General features: G+C 35.3%; 1 protein-coding gene across 1 annotated transcript in view; it reads right to left on the bottom strand.

The window, feature by feature from the left end:
- LanB1 (laminin subunit beta-1) overlaps positions 1–27809 on the bottom strand; it is a 754433-nt gene that overhangs the window by 409632 nt on the left and 316992 nt on the right. The window contains exons 12-13 of the mRNA XM_090400882.1: positions 20375–20590; positions 12919–13077 (exon numbers count right to left, since the gene is read on the bottom strand). Of these exons, the coding sequence (XP_090257008.1) occupies positions 12919–13077; positions 20375–20590 (375 nt within the window). The remainder of the gene's footprint in view (positions 1–12918; positions 13078–20374; positions 20591–27809) is intronic.

Genomic DNA, 27809 nt, shown 5'->3' with positions numbered 1-27809 from the left:
CTTCCGTGTCGCTGGTTTTATTCGCTCTCCTAGAGCGCCACCTTTACGAGTTTGAAATATCTTATCGTCTCACCCATTGGTCTCCGTTTGGGTGACTTCACCAATTAACATACGGGACTTCTTGTTTCGGGGAACGTACGCGTCATGATGCCTTCTAAGATGTGATGCCCGTGGGTGCTTTCCCTGATCTTACAGTATTTAGGGTGATCTTTGCTCTATGTTATTGAATAGTACACATTCTTTCACTTACAATATTTCATTAATAATTCCTCTCTTATTTTGCCCCTTTTTCTGACTTACATTCATGACTAGAGAGCAGAAACGCTAACCACTCGGCCAGCCAGGCTGGCAATGAAGATGATGATGATTTTTAGCTGTTTGTGTGATTTTGTTCTCTTGTATACTGCAGAATGTCTTGGAATCCTTACCTTTTTTTGTATATAGAAAATGTTACTACTTTTATCATTTTTGTTTTAGAAAAATATGTGTTGAAATCTCAACAAATTTCATTTGCATTTTAAATTTATATCCATATTTGAAGTAGAAAAAGCCATCAAAAGTCTGAAATGTGGAAAAGCAGCAGGAGTAGATGATATTCGACCAGAAATATTCAAGTATGGAGGTATAAATTCTTACAGTGGCTGAACTGCATAGTTCAGAAGGCCTAGACAGAGGGACGAATTCCAGATGATTGGAATAGAGCTCTCATAGTACCCATATATTAAAAGGGAAATAAAACTGAATGTGAGAATTACAGAGGTATTTCCCTACTGAGTGTTCTTGGAAAGATTTATGCAAGTATACTTGAAAAAATGGTCGAGAAGGATTGTGGAAGAGAAGCTTGGTGAAGAACAAGCTGGATTCAGGTCAAATAGAGGCAGTCAGAATGAGTTTTCACTTTACAACAAATAGTTGAGAAATCATGGGAATAGACCAAAGATCTGCATTTATGTTTTGTAGATGTGGAAAAGGCATATGACAAGGGGCGAAGAGAAAAGCTAATCAAAACGCTACAGTTGTATGGTGTCAATGTAGCATTATAGCAAGCAATACTTAGTCTTCATTTGAGTTGTAAGTCAGCAGTTAGAATTGAAGGAAGTACAGGAAGACGGTATAATGTTAAATCTGGTGTCAGACAAGAATGTACCTTATCCCCTCTGTTATTCATTATCTTTATGGATCACATTATGAAGGAAAGTGGTATTAAACCTGATATCAAAATTGGAGATGTTAATCTCAGCTCTTTGTTTATGCGGATGATGTTATACTTCTAAATAAAGCCAGTACAAGTCTGCAAGATTCCCTGACTAAATTGAATAACTGTTGTAATAGATATGGTATGAAAGTCAGCAATAACAAGCCAAAGACAATGAAAATAGGCAGAAGCTTTGAGGATATCAACTGCATTGTGAATGGAGAATCTATTGAAGAAGTAAAACATTTCAGCTAACTAAGGCACAATTTTTAGTGAAGAGGGTAAATTAAATATGGAAATGGACAACAGAATCAACAAAGCTTCCTACAAGAAGTCAACTGAAACAATTCATATGGAATAAGACAGAAATTAATCAAAACACTAAATTAACTCTATACAACAGTGTTCAAGCCAGTTTTAACTTACAAATCCAAGATCTTGCTTCTGAAATAAGACACTTCACCAAAGACTAGAGACTGCAGATATGAGTCCTGAGAAAGACTAGGGGCATGAATAGATGGCATCAATGGCAATGTCATATTAAAAACAAGGATATTAGGAAAGAACTTGACTCATAATCCAGGAATGCATTAGCAGAGCTAATCTCAGGTGGTATGGTCACTTAAGAAGAATGGGAGAGAAAAGATTAGCAAAACAAGTGTTCTCTGCCAGGTTGGCAGGAAAAAGACCAATAGGAAGACCAAGATATAGGCAGATTGATATAGTAAAAAGTGCATTAGAAGATAGAAATATAGGACCTTATAATGTTGGAGTCTTGACAGGTAACAGATTAATTTGGAAGAAAACTGTAGATAGGAAGATAGTGGTGATGTATTATAAGTTTTTCATGTAGTACTATCATATCCTGTACATTCCTTGAGGATACATGTCAGGAATTTGATGATGATTGATGAAGTTTTCCAATTATTAAACAAGAGAAATTCATCTGTCCTGAGATTAAATAGCACGCATCAAGATGGGGCTATGACAATCATATTCATACTCGCTTTTAGGCTGAATAAATTATTTCCTTTAATATTTGGGAAAGGGGAAAAAATTTAAAATTAAAAGCAGATAACTCCTGCATATCTTAAGAGGCAAAACCATATCAGGAAAAAAAAAAAAAATATGACAACATTTTCAGGACAACAAAAAGCAAGTATTCCAATAATTTATTATTATAAGTTTAACATATGGGGTGCTTAAGGATCAAAGCTGCATAACTGAGAGGAAATCTCCATATAGCCTTTAAAGGAATGAGGTGAACCGACTAGGGCTTCTGACCTAATGTCCAATCCTCACTTCTTCTGGTGCAACCTGTTGGGTATCTACCTGGATACTGAACGAACGAGGATGGGTTGGCAATTTGGGATTTAGCTGACCAAATTGAATTCTTATTGGCTTAAATCAATATACTAAATTATGGTGCAACATAACAAAATTTCATGCTGGTAATGGAGTCGCCCATTTACACAAGGCCCCTGTTGTTTTCGGCAGGGAACCAGGGCGAACAGTAAAAAGCCAGCTACTGGAACAAATCTGAAAGCACACCCCCAACACAACTTCACCAGAGATAAAGATTGGTACTATCAACATAAGAAGCCTGAATCGCAAAGAAATGGAGCTAGCTGAGGAATTAGATAAGTACCAGATTGACATAGGAGTGACTGAAACAAAAAAGACAAAAACTGGTGAGATCTTTCTGAGCAATAAATACAAAATGTTATAATCAGGCAATGACAATCAAGGAAAAGAAGGAGTAGCCATAGTATTCAACACAAAATACGAGGCTAATCTTCTTGAATGGCAGGCAATCTCAAGTAGAGTGATGTGGGCTAATATCAGAATGGGGAATTGGACAATGAGACTTATTTGTGCCTATGGTCCCACAGAAGGTTCTACTAAGATACCACAGAAGGTTCTACTAAGGTAGAAGTGGAGGAATTTTTTAATGCTTTAGAGAAAGCAACTGACACAATGAAAAAGGAAAAGTTGGTCCTTGTTGGGGATCTAAACAGCAAAGTACGAAATGATTGTCAGACATACAAAAATGTTTTAGGAAAATTTGGAGAAAAGAGCAAAGCTAATAATAATGGCAAATACCTGTTGGATTTCTGCTCAGAACATGGACTCATTGATACTAACACCATATTCCAACATAAAAATGTGCACAAATTCACATGGAGAGAAGAGGCAAGGAATAAGAAAAGTCTCATTGACTATGTTATTGTTGATAGTGATGTTTTCTCCCTGGTGCAGGACACCAGAGTGTACAGAGGATTTGAAATTGGAAGTGATCACTATTTAGTCTTGAGCAGGATAAAAATGAATTTCATATTGAAAAGAATAACATGTAAGAAAGTTTTAAAGCTGTATAACTGAGAGGAGACCTCCACATAGCCTTTCAAGGAATGCAGAGAACCGACCAGGGCTTCTGACCTAATGTCCAATCCTCACCTTCTTGTGGTGCACTCTGTTGGGTATCTACTGTGATACTGAATGAACGAGGATGGGCTGGCAAATTGGGATTTAGCTGAACAAATTGTATCCTTATTGGTTAAACCAAAATAAAAAATGATGGTACAACATGACAAAATTTCATGCCGGATGGGGCGTCGCCAGGTTAAACAAGGCCCCTGTTGTTTTTGCCAGGGAACCAGGGCGAACAGCAAAAAGTCAGCTACTGGAACAAATCTGAAAACAAACCCCAACTCAACATCACCAGAGTTAAAGATCGGTACTATCAACGTAAGAAGCCTGAATGGCAAAGAAATGGAGCTAGCTGAGGAATTAGATAAGTACCAGATCGACATAATAGGGGTGACTGAAACAAAAAAGACCAAACTGGTGAGATCTTTCTGAGCAATAAATACAAAATGTTATATTCAGGCAATGAAAATCAAGGAAAAAAAGGAGTAGCCATAGTATTCAACACAAAATACGAGGCTAATCTTCTTGAATGGCAGTCAGTCTCAAGTAGAGTAATGTGCGCAAATATGAGAATGGGGAACTGGACAATGAGACTTAATTGTGCCTATGGTCCCACAGAAGGTTCTACTAAGGTAGAAGTGGAGGAATTTTTTGAGGCTTTAGAAAAAGCAACTGACACAATGAAAAAGGAAAAGTTGGGGATCTAAATAACAGAGTAGGAAATGATTGTGAGACATACAAAAATATTTTGGGAAAATTTGTAGAAAAGAGCAAAGCTAATAATAATGGCAAATACCTGTTGGATTTCTGCTCAGGACATGGACTGGTTATTACTAACACCATGTTCCAACATAAAAATGTGCACAAATTCATATAGCGAGAAGAGGCTAGGAATAAGAAAAGTCTCATTGACTATGTTATTGTTGATAGTGATGTTTTCTCCCTGGTGCAAGACACCAGAGTGTACAGAGGATTTGAAATTGGAAGTGATCACTATTTAGTCTTGAGCAGGATAAAATTGAATTTCATATTGAAAAGAATAACATGTAAGAAAGTTTTAAAGTGAATAAAAGTTGAGCAACTCTCAGATGAACTGTAGACTAAAATACAGAAAGATTATTGAAAAGAAAATGAAAGAGTTTGAGAACAGGAATCAAACCCTGGAAATTCAGAGGCAAACTCTGAAGAAAACATTGATTGATTCTGCCAGAGAAGCATGTGGTGAGGTTGTGTGCAAGGATAAAAAAATCAGAACTCCCTGGTGGACACAGGAAGTTAGAGGCAGTGAAGGAAAAAAAGAAAGCATATCAAAAGTTCCTGGCAAATAAGTCAGCTTTTATTCTTACAGCATACAGAGACAAATGTAAGAAAGCTAAACAGTGTGTAAAACTAGATAAACAAAAGTCATGGGAGGACTTTGGCAAGAATATAGAAAATAAATATCAAGAAGGTGGCAAAATATTCTGGAGGTTGTTGAAGAAGCTTAGGAATGGAGGAAAGAGTGCTGTAAAAGGAATTAGAGATGATAAAGGTGACATGAAAACGGTAGAAAAAGATATCCTTGAAGTATGGAGAAATTACTTTGAAAAACTGCTAAATGAAACAGGCAGTGATGACAGCGCAGTGGTAAAAAACACTGACCAGGCATGTAGTCAGGAATACAAATCCATACTTGATGTAGAAAAAGCCATCAAAGGCTTGAAATGTGGAAAGGCAGCAGGAGTAGATGATATTCGACCAGAAATGCTGAAGTATGGTGGTATAAAAGTCTTACAGTGGCTGCACCACTGCATAGTTCAGAAAGCCTGGACAGAGGGACGAATTCCCGATGATTGGAGTAGAGCTCTAATAGTACCGATAAATAAAAAGGGAAAGAAAACTGAATGTGAGAATTATAGAGGTATTTCCCTACTGAGTGTTCCTGGCAAGATCTATGCAAGTATACTTGAGAAATGGTTGAGAAGAATTGTGGAAGAAAAGCATGGTGAAGAACAAGCTGGATTCAGGCCAAATAGAGGCTGTCAGGATCAGATCATCACATTACGAGAAATAGTTGAGAAAGCATGGGAATATAACAAACATCTGTATTTAAGTTTTGTCGATCTGGAAAAGGCATATGACAAGGTGCCAAGAGAGAGAAACTATTCAATAGCTACTTTTATATGGTGTCAATGGGAAATTATATCAAGCAATACTTAGTCTTTAATCGAGTTGTAAGTCAGTAGTTAGAATTGAAGGAAATACAGGAAGATGGTTTAATGTTAAATCTGCTGTGAGACAATGATGTATATTATCCCCTCTGTTATTCATTATCTATTTGGATAACATTATGAATGAAAATGGTATTAAACATGATATCAGAATTGGAGATGTTAATGTCAGCTCTCTGCTTTATGGTGACGATGTTATACTTCTAAATAAATCCGCTACAAGTTTGCAAGATTCCCTGACTAAATTGAATAATTGTTGTAATAGATACGGTATGATGGTCAGCATTTAAAAGACAAAGACAATGAAAATAGGTAGAATCGTTGGAAATGTCAACTGTGTTGTGAACGGAGAACCTGTGGAACAAGTATAATATTTCAGCTACTTAGGCACGATTTTTAGTGAAGATGGTAAATTAAATACGGAAATAGACAACAGAATCAACAAAGCTGGTATGGTAGGAAGTCAATTGAATAAATTCATATGGAATAAGACAGAAATTAGTCAGAACACTAAATTAGCTGTGTATAAGACAGTGTTCAAACCAGTTTTAACTTATGGATCTGAGAGCTGGGTCAATTTGCATATTAAAAACCAGGATATTAGGAAAGAACTTGACATTGTCAACATTCAGGAATGCATTAGGAGAGCTAATCTCAGGTGGTATGGTCACTTAAACAGAACAGGCGAAGAAAGATTAGCAAAACAAGTGTTCTCTGCCAGGTTGGCAGCAAAACGACCCAGAGGAAGACCAAGATATAGGTGGATTGATATGGTACAAAGTGCCTTAGACGATAGAAATATAAGATCTGATAATGTTGGGGTCTTGACAAGTAACAGACTGATTTGGAGGAAAACTGTAGATAGGAAGTTAGTAATGATGTAAATTTTTCATGTAGTACTATCATATGCTGTACACCCCTTGAGGGTACATGGCAGGAATTTGATGATGATGAGTTTAACATAATATATGTAATTTAAACAAATGCAAAAAATTTAAGTAATTGGTCAGTGTAAAAATAGTTTACAATTTTGTTTGGTTTTTTAAATAGAATGAAGTAATACTACCTGATAGATGACCCCATTAATATCGAACCACATCTGAGCAGCATTAAAGAGAGCAACATGATTCATGAGTATAATTCTTTTTCAAGATTTCTGCTGATAATGTATAAAATTTTAGTTTTCTAGAAGTAATCTGTATAATGAAAAACTGTACTTCACTAGAGAAAGCACTTAATGAGATCATTCTTAGCAAGTTAATAGTTTTCATTCCTAAACACTACATTAGATTATCAATAAATGCAGCAGGCAATGTCTCATTCCTGAACAGTCACGGATTACCTGTACGTTAATCAATATTATCAATATAAGGACAAAATAGAAATAGTCCAATGTAGTCTTAATCTACTGATGATCAAATATAATAAGAAAAAACATGAAACTTAACATTTCAGTTGGTTTCATTGTGGAAAAAATAATAATAAAAATAAATAAATAAAAATCATTAATTCTTGATATGAATCTCAAGAGATCAACAGGATACTGCTAGCAGTACACAATTAAACATAATTAAGTGTACATTATTCAAAATATCTTATCAACAGAGTTGTTCCAGTTACTTAGCAGGTGTTATGTCGTTGTTTTCTTAAATATTTTACCTCTATTTCTAGGATAGAAATTCTTATCCGAAGAAACTTTCCCAGAATTCAAGTAATACCTTATATAGATTAAGTAGTTAGGTAGATTGAGTTCTCAGTATACAGCCATGGCCTTGACAATCTTAAATTCCCCTTCTTTCCTCTAAACTTAGGTTCGATATTTTCGTGAGTGGTAAAATTCAATCTCTTATTCAGACAAACTCAGGTATACATGGGAAAACACATTTATTATTTATCTAAGAACATTACAATTTAAATAAAACATATAATCAAGCAAATCAAGGTTAATACTAAAATATAAGTAAAGCAGGGTAATTATAATCAAACAGACAGGCTATTCAAACACACTCATGAGAATCTTATGTTCATCTATATCACAAACATGGATGTCGGTATTAGACTAGATTACTGCTACTAACGACCCATACACATTAAACTTGGTCTAGACAACTTATGAACGTAGACTACCAGTCCAATTCGATTAACATAACACAGGAAATTGTCTCAAGATTTTCTCTCTCTTGTTTTTTAAACTCTGTCCATTTTACACCTTCATCACCAATAGATAACACATAAAAAAGAAGATTTGTACATTACTATCTTGTTAGATGATTTCTCAATCCTTCCGTCTGTTCTTTGTTATAGATTGTCCTTCTGTACGATGGATTGCTGCCACGTGCTCGTCCCGAATTCGCTACTTGTTTCTTCTGGGCTTATGAACTTTTCACGTCGCTGCTTCTAACACGATTTACCTTCAAAGGAATCCTTTTGCTGCTTTCTCATCAGTTAGATCCACACCGATGGTCTAAAACTCGAACATTGCCGTCATCTCGTGCTATATTTTCTTTGATTCACGTAGCTCAGCAACAGGTAACACGCTGCCGCTTTGCCGTCTTTACACATCTTGTCGGGTATCAGGCATGCTGATCTGCTTGGGAACTTCGAGCAGGAGACCCATGAGGAGGGTACATGCGACCAGTGAACACCACAGGAACAGGAGAAAAATGTAAAAAGAAGCAAAAAGGTCCCTCTCAACGATGTGAACCCTTTTTTAAATCCCAATATAGCGTCCTCTTTCCGCACTCCAAACTTGTCTACGACGCTCTCCCATTTGCTGTCACCGAGTGACGTCACCTCCTTGCTGTACGCACATCGCTTTTTTTTCGGGGAACACGAATTTCTTGCGCCTTCTACAAATGCCTACTTATCGCTTGTTACGTCATCTTTGGTGGTAAAATTGCAACCTTTGAACTTTCATTCACACGATGATACACGACTTTATACATGGCATATTTTAACATTGATGTTTTTTGACAAATCAAAATTCCATCTAGTTTAGATAGTAACCTTAAACATAGTACAATTTAATATTTATTTCCTCCTTTGATTTCATTTTAATTTAAGATTCAACTTCTTTTATATTTTAATTCCTCTTTAAGCAAAGTTAATATCTGCATCTTCACATATTATGTCTGTTTTTGCCAAGAGTGCAAGTGTGCCTTTGCTTGATATTGTTCTTGTTAAATCTTGAATGGAGTAGTTCTATTCTTGATAGAGCCATCATTCAAGATCTAACACAGGCCTCCATATTCTCAAATCTAACATTACAGTCCTTCTAAGGTACCACTGAATGCATCCATATAACTAAATCTCAAGTCTTCCAGTGAGCTTTTATTTTTTATATTATTTTGCTAACCTTTCCTCTTCAATTCTGTTTAAGTGATCATACCACCTTAGATCTGTGCTCACACATTCTCATATGCTAATGATAAAGATTCTTTCTAATATCTTCATTTTTAATATGATTTTTTCAGTGGCACCATCTGTACATTCACAACTCTCGTATCTGTGGCCGCTAGTTTTAGGTCAACCATACATTCCATGACTAATTCTCAGATCAGTAAGTTAAAATTCATTTGAGCTATCTTCTATACTTTATTCTAGTTTAGTATTTTCACTAATTTCTCTCTTATTCCATATAAATTTATTCAACTAGCTTCAAACCACACCAGGACTGTTTATTTCCAAATTTAATTTAATTTGATATATTTTACAGCATATTTTAAAAATGTAACATGATCACCAACATGTCATGATTGCAAGTATGCCGAAACAATCTTTGCTAAATGTGGTTGCAATAAAAGTGCTTATAAACTAAAACAGTTTTCTCTTTGCACCTTGTATACCTGTAACTGTTTGAAGTACCATATTTACTCAAATATAACTTGCCCTCGCATCTTGCACCCCTGATTTTACCTTATGAAAAAAGAAATTAAGTAGTTTTGTATATACCTCACACATGAAAAAAGTTTTAAAACTTTAAGAAATAGATAGTGAATGTTGTTATGGTAGTTTCAGATATTCTGGAATTCGGTTGAAGAGAATAAGCATTTTCAACTCACAATTGTTGGCTTGCCTTTGTCATCGAGTTGCGGAATCTTTTGTTAATACCGCACCAAACATATGCATGTCTTCATAGCTGCGCTTTCTCTAACTGGCTACCATTGCTATCCATTTCACACACACTGCTTTCACTTCTCATTAGAGATTCCATTCTTTATCTTGAATTATGAAGTTCAGATTCTGTTGTGATTTAAAAATCGAAAAAATAGAACTTATTATTATTATATTGGCATCTTCATGGAGTCAAAACACCGATTGCAAGAGACCCACACGAACCTTTATACACACAATACCTCTTCTTAAACTTATTCACTCTTTGGGCACTCAACTGATTCTGGCAATCCATTTACTCATTCACCACTCTCAAATAAAAAATTTAGTCTGCACATCTTTATACAACTTTCCTCGATCCTCCCTTTTTTTTGTGGTTCTCACACACAAAATTTTTCTGTAAACCTATAGTACATTAGTACTGTTGGTGGGTAGCGATTTTTATTTTTTGCTTTTATTCCATTTTCATTCATTTTTTTATATTTTTTGTATTTTTTAATTTAATTTTTACATAGGCCAGAAACCCTGCTCTAGAAACCAAACATGAAAAATTTTCAAGCCACTTCAATCCTCCAATAAGCAGATTGGTGGTCTCACAATGGGTGATGAATTTCATAACCACCTAAAGATAATCACAAACATCTGTGCCCACAGTGGGATTTGAACCCACGACCTGTTGGTTGGAGAGTGGATAAATGTTAGCCACTCAGTCAATTAGGTCAGCCCTTAGTTCTCCATCTGTATTAACCATGTACTGAAAAATTTATTGTGTCAATTTTATAGAATCATCCAAACTTTGCAACCCACGCACCTTCCAACTATCCTCCTAGGGAGCATTCGCAGACCTAACACCAGATTGATCACTTGTCTCTCCACCACCACCACCTGTTCATCAAGAAACTAAAGTGACCAAATCTGTGCATAATCAACATGCAATTGAAGCACAGCTTTATAAAGAAGGATAATAACCTCCCTATCTTTACTTGTCCTTTAAGCAATTTTTCCAACTGTTGCACAAAATGCACTCTGAACTTCAATTCCATGTCCACTATTACCCCCAATTCCCTAGCCTCATCAATTTCCTGTAATCCAGTACCATCAATGTGTTACAAGTATGCAACCTAAACCTGAAGTGCATAACCTTACATTTTGCAACAGTAAACTGACAATCATTATCCTTTGCCCACAATACCAATTTATTTAAATCATCCTACAGGATATCTGCATTACCTTTATCAACTGTTACCTTCCCCAGTTTTGCATTATCTGAAAACTGAATATCGTTCCCCTTAAATTTTTTCCCTATATCATTCACATATAAATTAAAGAGTAGTGGCCCTAGTACAGAACTCTGAGGTACTCCACTAGCCATCCTCATTCTCCCAGACGTCAACATATACTACTCTCTTTGGTGTCTATCTGCCAGTCACCCCCACAATCCATGTTACTAGCTTTATATCCATTCCCATTTGCTCCAACTTTTGTAATAGTTTTCCATGCAGTATTCTGTCAAATGGCTTTGCAAAGTCTAGCAGTATCATGGTGTAGGCATTTCTCTTATCTAATTCTGCTGTGAATATAATAAAATGCAAATAAATTACTAGGGCAGGACCTACCTTTTGCATAGGTATGCTTGCTCACCATAGAGTATCATATTGCTATCTGCCTACTACTGGATTTTATCTTTAACCGACTTTTCCAATACATTAACCAGTACTCCTGATATATTAATTGGTCTGTAGTTTGCTACTTCTGTCTGGAGCCACTTTTATGTAATGGAACAATCTTACCCTCTTTCCACTCCCTTGGAACCCTGCCAAAGCTGAGACTTAGATTAAAACAACTTTGTCAGGGGCAGTGCTCCAACGGGCTGACATACCATCCAGTCCCACTGCTGTACCCATATTGATGTTTGTCAACATGCTCAGCACCTCCTGTTCATCTACCTCAACTGTCACATCTGCAACATCTCCACCTGGATGATATATCCTTGCAAAGTGATCACTCAATAACACAACTATTAGTTCTGATTCTGTCAGCTTCCTACCATCAGTTGATTAAAGTCATCCTTTCATAATCATTTTTTCTCTTATTCATTACATAGTGAAAAATGTCTTTTGGATTTACTTTGGCCTGTTTAGCTAGTTTTCTCTCATAATTAGATCTGACCTTTCTTACTAGTTACACTTCTTGCCTGTATACTTTGTAATGCTCATGAATATGTTGATCATCTTTTTGTATATATTCCCTCAACAATATTTTTAAATTTTTTGCAACTCCTGCTTTATATCGCTACAAACCACTTAATCCATGCTTGGTTTTGTCGTCTCAGATACTGTTTCTTTCAAACAATTCCAACTGAATGCTGTAAGTGAAAACTAAAAAGCTGAGTTTGTGTTACAACTGATTGGTGTTGAGATAATTATCAGTTATCTAAACAATAATAAGTTGTTGTTGTTCAATCACAGGTCAAAGTACTACTGAATATCTTGAGTCACAAGCTATTCAGTAGTACTTTGTAGGACAATCCCACCTAATTGTCCTACAAAAGGACAATTAGGTGAGAATTTAAACTTTTAGTATTATTCCTGATTAATTCATGCTGTTTTGAAACTTATAAAAAAGTAGATACATCTGTAAAAGTCCTTTAAATGATGGAATTTTTTTTGGATTGAAGATCTGGAATCAGCACTTTGAAAGACAAAAGATTCAACATTTACAGTTATTAAAAAAAAAAAAGAAGCTTTAATTTGTTCATTGCTATAATCAAAAATAACCACAATAACTCTTCTTTAAGACTGTAAAAGACTATGAAAAGCAATAGGACTGAAATTATAAATTTGTGTATTCTGGATATAACAGTGTGAAATAACTTTATTCAAAAAAAAAAGTAAAAAATAGCTTTAAATTGATAAAAAATATTTAATATTAACCAAGGAAAAAATTCTTACTTTTAACAAAATTTCTTACCTGTGGCTCATAACGAATTACAATATCATATTCCATAGATGCTGGTACATCTCCAATATCAAATTCTAAATGTGATCCTTCAAAAACTCTCATAAAACCTAAGCCTGTCCATGTAGAGTCTCTATCAGGATATGGTTCCCTAACAAGAACCTGGCAGTCCTAAAGGAAATATTGTTGATCATGTCATATAAATATGATTAAATTACTATTAATTGTGAAGTATATATTAAAGTTTATTTTAATTTATATTCCAGTATACGTTGTGAATTCCTTAAGTTATTTAATAATCATGTGTAGCCAATGTATAAAGCCTTTCTACAAGAATATGAATTGCAAAAATACGAACTAAAATAGTCTTAGTTAATAAAATAAAAGAATACGAATAAGCCTTTTAAAAGATAGACTGTCCAGTTTTATTAAGTAAGTTAGAAATGGATAACTAGCTACCCACTGATTGAATCTTCCCCCCCACCCCACCCCATACATCTTATAATAAAAGTATTTATCTTGTATATACACATCAAATTATGAGAAAAATATTTTATAAACAGTGCAGTGAAAAAGTAATGAGAGTCAATTCAAATAAGCTAAAATAAGGATAAGGGAGTGTATTTGCTTACTGGTTGCCTTCAAAATAATTCACATAGTACTAAATATACATGTTATAGGTTCTCCACATCATTCTGCAAAAGGATGACGACAACAACAACAACCTAGTCACCTTCAATAAACAGTTTTGCTCATTTTCTCACAAAAAAGAATTTAGTTCCTCACCATTTACTTTTGATAATGCTTAACTTAATGGTCAAGACCAGATCTCCCTTCTTGAACTAATTCTTATTTCTAGTGTTTCCTGGCATAATCACATCACTTCTATAGCATCTTTAACTTCCAGAAAACTTGGCATCCTGTTTTGCTCAAGATATTACTTCTCTTTTGTCTGGTTAACTTTTTTTTTTTTTAAATGTGGTTCTCATCTATGAAAGGTTTCTGTAAATGTATAACAGATTTGTACTGTGGGTGAACCAGGGATTTTTTTTTTTTTATTACTATTATTTTCTTTTTGGTATTTTTTATTCACTTTTTACATAATCCAGAACGCCTAAACCAGTAAACCAGAGGCCACCACAGGTCTCCAAATATGTGAGGCAGTGGTCTCACACCAGACAATTCATCTTCCACCTGAAGAGAATGACAAAGCCATGCACATTGCAGAATTGAAACCTGCAGCCTATTGGTTGGAGAGCAATATGCTAAGTACCTGGTCAATCAAGCCTGCTTACTCTGTACAAATCTCAAATTCACCCAATCCTGGGAATACTTCTCAAATTTGGGATGATGCACCTAAGACTCCTCTAAAAATTCTTGATGCAATTCAGAGGACAGTGGTTCAGTTAACCAATGAGCTTTCTCTCTCTCTCTCACTCTCACATACAGACTCTCCTCAACCATTATCTCTTTGTCTCTCTTCTACAGATATTTCCATAGTTACTGTTCAGCAGAACTAGCATCTTATGATCTCCATTTCTGCTAAACCTACACTAGAACATGAGCAGTAAATAACCAACATCCTTTTACAGTTGAACTGCAGCTTCACCAAACTTGTTACTTCTGGTCATCTTTTATTCCATCTTCCTTGGGTTTGTGAAACAGCCTTTCGCATTGAGGTATTCCTCAAGGACTACAACCTCCAGCTCTTTAACAGGAATATCAACACCAACTTTAAGAAGAATATCGCTCTCACACACCAGAGGTCTTGTGGCCTCTGGTGTGTGGGAGTGACACACAAAAAAAGTTTAATCATCCTCTTAGACTTGGAGGAAAGTGGAACAATGATTGGAGTCAGTTCATCAGAAAAGTGAGTTCTAGTATTCTTACACTGGTGCTTCTTCATCATCATCAAATTCCTTACACTGGTGCTTCTTCATCATCATCACATTCCTGACATGTACCCTCAAGGGGTACATGTACAGGATATGATAGTACTACATGAAAAATTTACATCATTACTAACTTCCTATCTACAATTTTCCTCCAAATCAGTCTGATACTTGTCAAGACTCCAACATTATCAGATCGTTTTCCTGCCAACCTGCAGAGAACACTTGTTTTGCTAATCTTTCCTCGCCCATTCTGTTTAAGTGACCATACCACCTCACATTAGCTCTGCTAACGCATTCATGGATGATGACAATGTCAAGTTCTTTCCAAATATCCTCATTTTTAATATGATATTGCCATTGATGCCATCTGTTCACACCTCTAATCTTTCTCAGGACTTTCATATCTGCAGTCTCTAGTCTTTGGTCAAGTGTTTTACTTCTGACCCGGCTCTCACATCCATAAGTTAAAACTGGTTTGAACACTGTCTTCTATACAGCTAATTTAGTGTTCCGACTAATTTCTCTCTCTTAATATCTCTTAATATCCCTTAACTTAAATAAGTTCATGTCGCCGAATTGAAGCCTTTGGCTATTCATTATAATTGTTAATTTAATAGGACACCTCTTGGCAATTCTCACAGAAGGGATGTAAGTTCTGTTCGCTACAAACTTGGTATTAACTTGGTCTACCTATTCACTGATAAGACCTCAAAAAAGGTCAAAACCAGTCTGGAAAGTGACCTTCTCTCATAATGTTGAACAATAATACAGCTCCTGGGTAAATATCAAGAATAGTGATAGGAGCTTGCTCCACCCTTTCTATGAGTTGGCTCAGCTTGCACTACCTTCAAGGGTCAGTTGCTGCACTATCCAGGTATTTGTTTATGCTTGGAATCGCCAAACTTTATATAGTTTCTATATTCGGCTAAGAAACAATATGGTATATAATATCCCTTAACTTAAATAAGTTCATGTCGCCGAATTGAAGACTCTAGCTCTTCATTATAATTAGTAATTTCTCTCTCATTCCATGTGAATTTATTCAAATGACTTCCTACCATACCACTTTTGTTGATTCTGTTGTCCATTTCCATATTTAATTTACCATCTTAACTAAAAATCATGCCTAAGTAACTGAAATCTTTTACTTGTTGCACAGGTTTCCCCATTCACAACACAGTTGACATTTTGAACAATTCTACCTATTTTCATTGTCTTTGTCTTTTTAATGCTGACCTTCATACCATATCTATTACAACAGTTATTCAATTTAGTCAGCGAATCTTGCAAACTTGTAGCGGATTTATTTAGAAGTATAACATCGTTGCATAAAGCAAAGGACTGACATTAACATCTCCAATTTTGATATCATGTTTAATACCATTTTCATTCATAATGTTATCCATATAGATAATGAATAACAGATGGGGTAATGTACATCCTTGTCTCACACCAGATTTAACATTAAACCATCTTCCTGTACTTCCTTCAATTCTAACTGCTGACTTACAACTCAAATAAAGACTAAGTATTGCTTGATATAATGTCCCATTGACACCATATAACTAAGTGCATTGAATAGCTTCTCTCTCTTGGCACTTTGTCATTTGTCATATGCCTTTTCCAGATCGACAAAACTTAAATACAGATCTTTGTTATATTCCCATGATTTCTCAACTATCTGTCGTAAAGTGAAGTTCTGATCCTGACAACCTCTATTTGGCCTGAAATCAGCTTGTTCTTCACCAAGCTGTTCTTCCACAATTCTTCTCAACTGTTTCTGAAGTATACTTGCATAGATCGTGCCAGGAACACTCACTAGGGAAATACCTCTGTAATTCTAACATTCAGGAGTATATGATCGAATATCATCTACTCCTGCTGCCTTTCCACATTTCAAGCATTTGATGGCTTTTTCTACTTCAAGTACGGAAATGTATTCCTGACTGTATGCCTGTTGAGCATTTTTTACCATTGTGCTATCACAACTTGTTTCATTTAGCAATTTTTTGAAGTAATTACTCCATACTTCAAGGATATCTTTTTCTCCCATTTTCATGTCACCTTTATCATCTCTAACTCCTTTTACAAAGCTTCTTCAACAACCTTCAGAATATCTTACCACCTTCTTGATATTTAATTTCTATGTTCTTGCCTATGACTTTTGTTTAGCTAGTTTTACACAGTGTTTTGCTTTCTTACATTTGTCTCTATATTCTCTAAGAGCAAAAGCTGACTTATTTGCCAGGAATTTTTGATATGCCTTCTTCTTTTCCTTCACTGCCTCTTTAACTTCCTGTGTCCACAAGGGAGTTCTGATTTTTCTATCCTTGGAGACAATCTCACCACATGCCTCTCTGGCTGAATCAATCAGGGTTTTCTTCAAGGCTTGTCACTGAATTGCCAAGGTTTGGTTCCTGCTCTCAAACTCTTTCAGTTTTTCTTCAATAATCTTTCTGTATTTTAGTCTACAGTTCACATCTGAGAGCTGCTCAACTTTTATTCGCTGTAAAACTTTCTTACATGTCATTCTTTTCAATATGAAATTCAATTTTATCTTGCTCAAGACTAAATAGTGATCACTTCCAATTTCAAATCCTCTGTACACTCTGGTGTCCTGCACCAGGGAGAAAACATCCCTATCAACAATAACATAGTCAATGAGACTTTTCTTATTCCTTGCCTCTTTCTCTCCATGTGAATTTGTGCACATTTTTATGTTGGAACATGGTGTTAGTAATAACCAGTCTATGTCCAGAGCAGAAATCCAACAGGTATTTGCCATTATTATTAGCTTTGTTCTTTTCTCCAAAATATTTTTGTATGTCTGACAATCATTTCCTACTCTGCTATTTAGATCCCCAACAAGGACCAACTTTTCCTTTTTCATTGTGTCAGTTGCTTTTTCTAAAGCCTCAAAATATTCCTCCACTTCTGCCTTAGTAGAATCTTCTGTGGGACCATAGGCACAAATAAGTCTCATTGTCCAGTTCCCCATTCTCATATTTGCCCACATTACTCTACTTGAGACTGACTGCCATTCAAGAAGATTAGCCTCGTATTTTGTTTTGAATACTATGGCTACTCTTCTTTTCCTTGATTTACATTTCCTGAATATAACATTTTGTATTTATTGCTCAGAAAGATCTCACCAGTTTTTGTCTTTTTTGTTTCAGTCACCCCTATTATGTCGATCTGGTACTTATCTAATTCCTCAGCTAGCTCCATTTCTTTGCCATTCAGGCTTCTTATGTTGGGGTGTGCTTTCAGATTTCTTCCAGTAACTGACTTTTCGCTGGGAACAAGGCCCCCATTGTTCCCTGGCGAAAACAATGGGGGCCTTGTTTAACCAGGCGACGCCCCAGCCAGCATGAAATTTTGTCATATTGTACCATCATTTTGTATATTGGTTTAAGCCAATAAGAAAACAATGTAGCTGGCTAAATCCCAAATTGCCAGCCCATCTTCTTTCGTTCGGTATCCAGGTAGATAACCAACAGGGTGCACCACGAGAAGGTGGGCATTGGACAATTGCAAATGAGGAAAAACAGAAGCCTTGGTCGGTTTTCCACATTCCTTTAAAGGCTATGTGGAGGTCTCCTCTCAGTCATACAGCTTTGACCCTTAAGCAACACATTAAGCTTTCTTGTGTTAAATAAATTCTCCCAGATGATGCTGTCAAAAATAAGTAGTGAAACATGTAGGTTTAATTTAAACAATGAGAGTATTTTCTTCATGAAAAAATTACTTCTAAAGATGCAGCAAGCAAAAGGCAGAATGATTATGAAATGGTGACACTAGTGGATGATGGCAGCGTAACCACTGCAGAGGATTTAGTTGAATTATTATAAATTAATGAACATTGTTAATATATTTCATACTGATGCAAATGATATCACGTTATCAATATAATAGAGTCAAATATTACAGATACTAAAATGTCTCTAACATGTCTTCTACAATCGCTCTCAGCAAAATGTTTATTTCACACTACAAAAAACGTCAAATTGGATCATATCTGCAATTTCTACTCACGTTCATTCACCTGGTTATGGTGTTGGTTTTGATGATTCTGATGCATTCTTAGAATATGTTACAAACATTATTCTTATACCCATGAGTAATTCATGTCTCATTCTCTGAACTTTCATTTTATCCAGGTCTTGCCCTCCAACAGGTATGCCAATCCCGCCCACAGTAAAAGTTTAGTGTATGATAATCAGTTGATAAGTAAGTCCCCAACCCAAAATTTCCACTTGTCTTATTCCTAAATAGCAGTTTAAGAATGGAGCAATTTTGTGCCTTATAATCAATTGTTCATAACTTCTGGCCATCTTTGCTTCCTCCCTTCTACATCCTGACAGTCTTGCAACATCACTAAAACATAAAGCTGACCTCCTTGCACCATACTTTCCTCTAACTCATACATTAATGACTAAGGAACCTCTCGCTCTATAATACTTCACACTCAATGCCTCTAATAATCCCAGCAAGAGATCAGGAAAATCCAGAGCAACCTGAATACTAAAAATTTTTTGGTTTCAACACTATTCTTCTTTTTCCTTAATTCATATTCTCCAAGGTTTTCCACTTGGTTTATATTATCTATTTACACTTTCCTACTGTACACACTTGCCAGTCTGTTCAGACTTATGCAGGATGGATTGGTACTCAACAATGAGGTAAAATGCATTACTCAATGAATTAATCCAGTAATGGACATCTATTAAATACTGATCTCCATACCATTATCAAGAGAAAGGAAAGATAATCTAGTCTATTTTAGTTGTAAAATCCTGTGTTAATTCATACAAAAAAATAAAATAAAATAAAAATCTTTATTAAATAGAATTTAGACAGTATTTCTCTCCTGAATACCACTGCTTAAAATAAATAAATCTCCCAAATCCACTTAGCAATAGACTAATCCTCCTAAATTTGGAAAAGGAACCAAAAACATTACTTAAAAATCCTAGATTTAGTTCAGTTAACAATTCCTCGTATGGCTTTTCTGCTGATAATTGCATGGAGAAGATTCATCCGAATTTTCAACTTCTTCATGAAAACATAATCCCACCTCTCTCTCTCTTTCTCTCCATTGGTGGGATTGGTCGCCACAAGAGCAGACTGATGTGTGTGTGTGGAAATATATAGACATGAGGGACAGTTTATGTTGATAATGATAAAAATGAAACAGAATTCAGTAGTATGGTATTCCTTATTAAAGAGGAACATAGTAGATTAATGGAAATAATGCTGACTTTCCCCAAACCAATTTCAACCCAATCAAATAGCATACAACTTTTAACTAAGTGAAATGTTAGGTTCTGAAAATGAACCAGTTATTTTTCACAGACAAGAGTGACACATAGCTCTAGACTGCAAACAATAGGCATGCTAAATACACATCACAAATTTAAGGCTCTTGAGAGCAACACCTGTATTTTTGAATTTTTTCATACCACAGTCTCTGTTTTTCTCTTCATTCCCAACATATAATAGGAAATATTATGTGTGTGTATGTGAATTAATTTAGAAGATTACAAAGTTATGTATGTTATAAAATTACTTACTGGCGATCCTCTTGATAGCTCTGCTTCATAAACCATATAATCTAAGTTGCCTGCAAAGAATCCAGGTTCAGGTTGATCACAACGACGACCAGATACATGTGAACGGCATCTACACTGCCCAGTCACTACGTCACAATTATTGTCAAAAGAACCACCTGGATCACAATCACATGCCTTGCAACCTTCTTCGTCTTCACTCAAACCCCAGTACTCAGGCTAGAGGAGAAAAAAAGTTGGCACCAATTTGCATTACTTGTACACTATAATAAATTAAATGTTTTTTATTATGTAAATATGATCAAATTCTTCAGTATATTTTAATGGTAAAAAAGTCCCATTTTTGTACTGATATTTATACAGAAATCTATATCATAATGTAATTCCATATACTCAGTTATAATAAACCTGTTCCCGTGATTTTTTCTATTTGCCACAAACTTCAGTGGTGAATATTCTTAAGTACTGATAGTTATATTTAGAACTTCATATAATTTTCTTTTAGTTTTTATAAAAAGCAATCATCACATGAATTTGTTTTAATTAAACTTAATTTAACTGATTTCTTAAAATCAGTTTTATAATATATTTAGCTAATTTATAAATTTATCAGTCAAAATATTTTGTGGAGTTAAAAAATAAACTACCAGCATCAAACTTTTACGCTTGGATACTACCTCCCACCGAATCAGTTTTTTAGTATCAATTCTGGCAGAAAACTATTCCATAGGTGGTCCTATAACAATACTTACTTTGGCCATAACTCCAACCAACAACCTCCTATGGACAAATGCTTCAGAACAGTCTGAAAAATCTTCACACAGTCTAGCAGCTGCTTGAGATATTTCCAAGGCATGTCATGTGATCTTGTTTGGTAAAATGACCTTGAACAGGCCATCAGGCTATAGTCTTCTTTAGAGAAGATGGATTATTATCCTCCAATTTCATCAATAGATCCCTGCTAATCCTGCTCTATGAAAGCAATAGCAAGAACATTTACAACTACTTACTTAAATGTGATCTCCACAACTGTTTTCCAATGGAGGAAAAGATAACCTAGCCAAATTTATAAACCCAATCTTGTATCATTTCTAACAAAAAAATGCTTTGTCTGGTTTTATTTTTAATGCCTTTCCAATCTCTAGTTAAAAAGATTCCAGCAGATTCCTTCTTATAATAGTTTCTCCCACAGGAAATCTCTAGGAGAAACCTACATTTGTACCAGTCTTGGCATGTAAAGCATTATCTTCAAATCTGAACCACTGCTTACCGTCTACAAATCACAAAATATATCCTACGGAAAGATACTTCCCATAAGATGCTTAAAATTGTAGACTTCATTCAACAGAGATAGCAATGAAATTTGCAGTCAAGTCTATTATTGTAACTTGGTTTACTCCCTAGCACAAACATTCAGTTTCTGTCTTGTACCTCTTAAACTAAGGTAGTGTACATCTAATTTGCATCTATAATTACATCACTCTCTCTCTCTCCTCAAGTCCTATCAATATTCAAGGAAAACAACCAAATTAATAACAATTTTTCAGTTCAGATTTGTACCCACTGCTCTCCTTTTTTTTTTTTTCCACCCAATTACTAACAATGTCCACTGAAAAAATCTCCAGCAGTATTTCTATTTCTTCTGAATGTCTATAAATATACTACAGATATTCAAATGTTTAACAACCTGCTTCTTTCTACATATCACTGGCCTATATGTGATCCAGCTTGTAAAAGGTTTAAACTTTTTTGTAGGTAGCAGTTTCTGCTCTCTCTCTCTCTCTGTGTGTGTGTGTGTGTGTGTGTGTGTGTGTGTGAGAGAGAGAGAGAGAGAGAGAGAGAGAGATAAGAGATGAAACATGGACAGAACATGATTACAGCACTCTGTTACTATTAACTTTGCTGATAATGAATGACGAAAAAATTTTCGTGTACTATGAATTTTTTCCACCAATAATGTGAAATAATTTCAATAATTTTCACCAATAAGGTGAAAATTATTGAAAGAGTCACCAAGAAAGGAAAGGGAGCTAGTGCATACCATATGATTCAACAGACATTTGCACACCTGCTGTGTTGGAGCTAAATGGAAAATATGATTTCCTATACAGATCAAATAATGGAATTCAATGATACCATGAAAATTATACCAATTACAGACAAGCAGAAAAAGCAAGCTGTTGAATATAATGAATTTCATAGCAGAATCTTGAAATCTATAACAATCACTACATGCTGGCTATGTGATAGATTGACAATTTCTGACAAATTATTTTAAAAAATAAATAAACAAAGACAGTGCATAAACTGTCATTATTCTGCTTTTCTATATAATCTATTTTATATACATTTTAAATGCTATTCTACATACATTTTTCTATATAGAAATAATAACAGCAAAGTAAATTTCTGAAACTATCATTATTTCTGCATTTCTGAAACACATGAATAGAATCATAGAAAACCTCCTATCAAACAATATTCAGTCTATATTTAAGATGTATCTAAGATGTAAGTCAGCAGTTAGAATTGAAGGAAGTACAGGAAGATGGTTGGATGTTAAATCAGGTGAGAGACAAAGGTGTACAAGGGGGAGTGGGGCGGGTCTGGAAAGTTCTGACAAACATATAGAACAAACAAAATGATATTAAAGCAACTGATATAAACACAAGAAAGAACATACTGGTAACAGAGTTATGAAGGTAACTTATTACTATTATTATTCAGGCCTTCATGGAGTCAAAAGACTCATCGTGGGAGGTCCTTCCTAAGAACACAAAGTCTATCAAGACTCATTGAGGAGAGGTTCCCCTTAAGAAACAACAAGTCTTTCATACCACTCCTTAAACTCATTGACCGTTCTCGCTCTCACCACTCCATCAGGCAATAAATTCCATGGTTCAATCACCCTCCATTCAAAGAAACCATTCCTCACCCTCTTGCTCACAGATTCCTTTCGTAACTTCCAGGGGGTCCTCTTTCATCACTCCCTCCCACTGTTCAATAAAGCAAAAGAACTCCCAAGTGTGAACCCTGTAACCACCTCTCAACAGTTTAAAAGTCTCAATCACATCACCTCTCCTTTTTCTATCCACTAAACTTTGCAGTCCACATACCCCCAGCCAATCCTAACTATCACTGTACAGTCCTGAAACCATCTTTGTTATCCGCCTTTGTACCCTTTCCACAGTTAATTTATCCCCTTCAAATGTTTGTTTTTTATATTATCATATGTTCTTTCTTGTGGTTATATCGGTTGCTTTAATCTCATTTTTGTTCTAGGTGTTTATCAGAATATTCTAGACCCCCCCCCCACTCCCTCGTACATTATTTCCACTGTTAGCATCATCTATATGGATCACATTCTGAAGGAAAGTGGTATTAAACCTGATATCAAAATTGTAGATGTTAATCTCAGATCTTTACTTTATGCAGATGATGTAATACTTCTAAATAAATCCAGTTCAAATAAGCATGATTCCCTGAGTAACTGCTATAATAAAATGGGTATGAAAATCAGCAGTAAATAATAAAGACAATGAAAATAGGCAGAAACACTGAAAAAACATCAAATGCATCCTGAATGAAAATCCTATAGAACAAGTAAGACATTTCAGCTATGTAGGCACAATTTTTAGTTAAGATGGCATATTAAATTCAGAAATAAGCAGCAGAATTAGAAAAGCTCGTATCAGCTGAATAAATTTGAAAATAGTCAAAACACTAATCTAGCTATATATAAGACAGTGTTCAAACCAATTTTAACTTATGGATCTGAGAGCTGAGTAAGCAACAAGGCTCTTTTTTCAAAGACTGGAAACTGCAGATATGAGAGTTCTGAGAAAGATTAGGGAAGTGAACAGATGCTTTCAATGATAGTATCATATTAAAAAATGGAGTAGCATTTGTACTAAAAAATAAGATTGCACAATCCTTACTTGGATTTTGGCCCATAAGTGACAGGATAATTGCATTAAAAATTTCAGCTCAACCTTTTAATATTTTTATTGTCCAAATATATGCACATACTTCTGATTACCCAGATGAAGATGTAGAATGTTTCTATGAAGACATTCAAAATGCATTAAACAATGCTAAATCAGATGACATAACTATCGTTATGGGAGATCTAAATGCTGAAGTAGGCTCAAAAAAGATCTCTTCCTGAATGGGAAACTAGGGCCTGGGACATAGGAATCCAAGAGGTGAAATATTAATACAGTTCTGTGAAGAAAACAAACTGGTAATAGCAAATACTTTATTTTGCCACCCTCCTAGAAGATTTTACACATGGAGAGGTCCTGCAGACAGCTGTAGGGACCAGATTGACTCTATAATGATGAAAGAAAGACTGGAATAACATCTTGCAAGCCAAAACATACTCAGGGGCTGATATTGGATCAGATCACAACCCTGTGGTCATTAAAGCAGCAATAAAATTAAAGAAAACAATGAAACTTCTAAACATAGAAAAATATGATCTTGGCTCCCTTAAAAATTAAGAAATACAAGATAAATTTTTAAAGGAACTGGCCCAATCCACTGCTGTTAATGTTCCTGATCCCACCAACTATCCTTACCCTAAAGATAAGACTGAGGATAGATGACAGAAATTTAAAGAGGGCATAAAAAAGGCAGTAAAACAAAACAATTCCCAAATTTGAGAAGAAAATGAGTAAACCCCTGGATGAATGACAAAATACTGAAAATGATGGAGGAAAGAAAGAAACACAAAAATCGTCCTGAATACAAAAAACTTAAACAAGGAGATCAGGAAAGATTGTAGGATTGCAAAAGAACTGGCTCAACAACAAATGCGAGGAAATTGAGCTTCTGGACAAAAAGCACAAAGAACTTCGTGGAAAAGTTTGGGAGCTAACTAGCAAAATCTTGCACAAGGGTAGGCTTTCATTGCATTGAAGATACCAGTGGAAACATCTTAATGGAAAAAGACAAAATAATGGATAGATGGGTAGAGTATTCAGAGGAACTCTACAATCATGATAGAATAGATAAGCCAATGCAAGAAGATTTGGAGGGGCCTCCTATTCTTACCTGGGAAATAACAAATGTCATTAGGAAAATGAAACCAGGAAAGGCTCCAGGAATGGATGGAATTATGGCAGAATATCTAAAGGCTTTAGATGATAAGGCTATAAGATCACTGACTGACATATGTAACAAAATATATGAAACTGGACACCTGTCAAAAGATTTTAAGCACTCAACGTTCCTACCAAGACCTAAAAAATCTAAGACAACCAAATGTGAAGAGCACAGAACAATCAGTCTGATCAGTCAGATAGCAAAAGTTATGTTATATATTGTCCTAGAAAGAAATAAACATCAAATCAAAATGGAAATTAATGAAACACAATCTGGTTTTCAGGAAAATAAAGGAACTAGAGAAGGACTCTTCAACATTAAAACTATTATAGAAAGATATCTGGAGAAGCAGAAAGAAATCTACTTATGTTTTATTGACTACACAAAAGCCTTTGACAATATACAACATGAACAACTAATCAAATGGATCAGAAATTTAGGAATAGATGGTAAAGATACCAGATTACTGATAAATCTATATTGGGAGCAAACTGCCTCAATAAAAATATCAGGAGAAATCTTGGAGGAATTCCCAGTAAAGAAAGGTGTCAGATAAAGTTGTGTTCTTTCTCCTATATTGTTTAACCTCTATACTGAAAATATCTTCCAGCAATTAAAAGAATTTAAAGGAGTCAGCATAGGAGGCAGGAATATAAACAACTTAAAATATGCAGATAATACAGCACTGCTAGCTGAAAAAAAAAAAGATCTTCAAAACCTACTAGAAGAGACGTTGAAGCACTGAAAAATATAGACTTAATTTCAACTTAAAAAAAACCAAAACCAAAAGGGGTGCTTAAGGGTCAAAGCTGTATATCTGAGAGGAGTCTCCACATAGCCTTTCAAGGAATGCGGAGAACTGACCAGGGCTTCTGACCTAATGTCCAATCCTCACCTTCTCGTGGTGCACCCTGTTGGGTATCTACTTGGATACTGAATGAACGAGGATGGGCTGGCTATTTGGGATTTAGCCGACCAAATTGTATTCTTATTGGTTAAACCAAAATAAAAAATGATGGTACAACATGACAAAATTTCATGCCGGCTGGGATGTCGCTCAGTTAAACAAGGCCCACGTTGTTTTCGCCAGGGAACCAGGGCAAACAGTAAAAAGTCAGTACTGGAACAAATCTGAAAACAAACCCCAACTCAACATCACCAGAGTTAAAGATCGGTACTATCAATGTAAGAAGCCTGAATGGAAAAGAAATGGGAAGATCGACATAATAGGGTTGACTGAAACAAAAAAGACCAAAACTGGTGAGATATTTCTGAGCAATAAATACAAAATGTTATATTCAGACAATTACAATCAAGGAAAAGAAGGAGTAGCCATAGTATTCAACACAAAATACGAGGCTAATCTTCTTGAATGGCAGTCAGTCTCAAGTAGAGTAATGTGCGCAAATATGAGAATGGGGAACTGGACAATGAGACTTAATTGTGCCTATGGTCCCACAGAAGGTTCTACTAAGGTAGAAGTGGAGGAATTTTTTGAGGCTTTAGAAAAAGCAACTGACACAATGAAAAAGGAAAAGTTGGGGATCTAAATAACAGAGTAGGAAATGATTGTGAGACATACAAAAATATTTTGGGAAAATTTGGAGAAAAGAGCAAAGCTAATAATAATGGCAAATACCTGTTGGATTTCTGCTCAGGACATGGACTGGTTATTACTAACACCATGTGCCAACATAAAAATGTGCACAAATTCACATGGAGAGAAAGAGGCAAGGAATAAGAAAAGTCTCATTGACTATGTTATTGTTGATAGGGATGTTTTCTCCCTGGTGCAGGACACCAGAGTGTACAGAGGATTTGAAATTGGAAGTGATCACTATTTAGTCTTGAGCAGGATAAAATTGAATTTCATATTGAAAAGAATAACATGTAAGAAAGTTTTACAGCGAATAAAAGTTGAGCAGCTCTCAGATGTGAACTGTAGACTAAAATACACAAAGATTATTGAAGAAAAAATGAAAGAGTTTGAGAACAGGAATCAAACCTTGGAGATTCAGTGGCAAACTATGAAGAAAACATTGATTAATTCTGACAGAGAGGCATGTCTGTAAGGATAAAAAAAATCAGAACACCCTGGTGAACACAGGAAGTTAAAGAGGCAGTGAAGGAAAAGAAGAAAGCATATCAAAAGTTCCTGTCAAATAAGTCAGCTTGTGCTCTTAGAGAATATAGAGACAAATGCAAGAATGCTAAACACTGTGTAAAACTAGCTAAACAAAAGTCATGGGAGGACTTTGGCAAAATATAGAAAATAAATATCAAGAAGGTGGCAAAATATTCTGGAGGTTGTTGAAGAAGCTCAGGAATGGGG

The sequence above is a fragment of the Typopeltis vanoorti genome, chromosome 11 (assembly GCF_054136105.1).
Source record: "Typopeltis vanoorti isolate ZY-2024b chromosome 11, IOZ_Tvanoo_1.0, whole genome shotgun sequence".
Taxonomy (NCBI): domain Eukaryota; kingdom Metazoa; phylum Arthropoda; class Arachnida; order Uropygi; family Thelyphonidae; genus Typopeltis; species Typopeltis vanoorti.
Note: the sequence above shows the minus strand (reverse complement) of the source record. Positions and strands in the feature narration are given on the sequence as shown.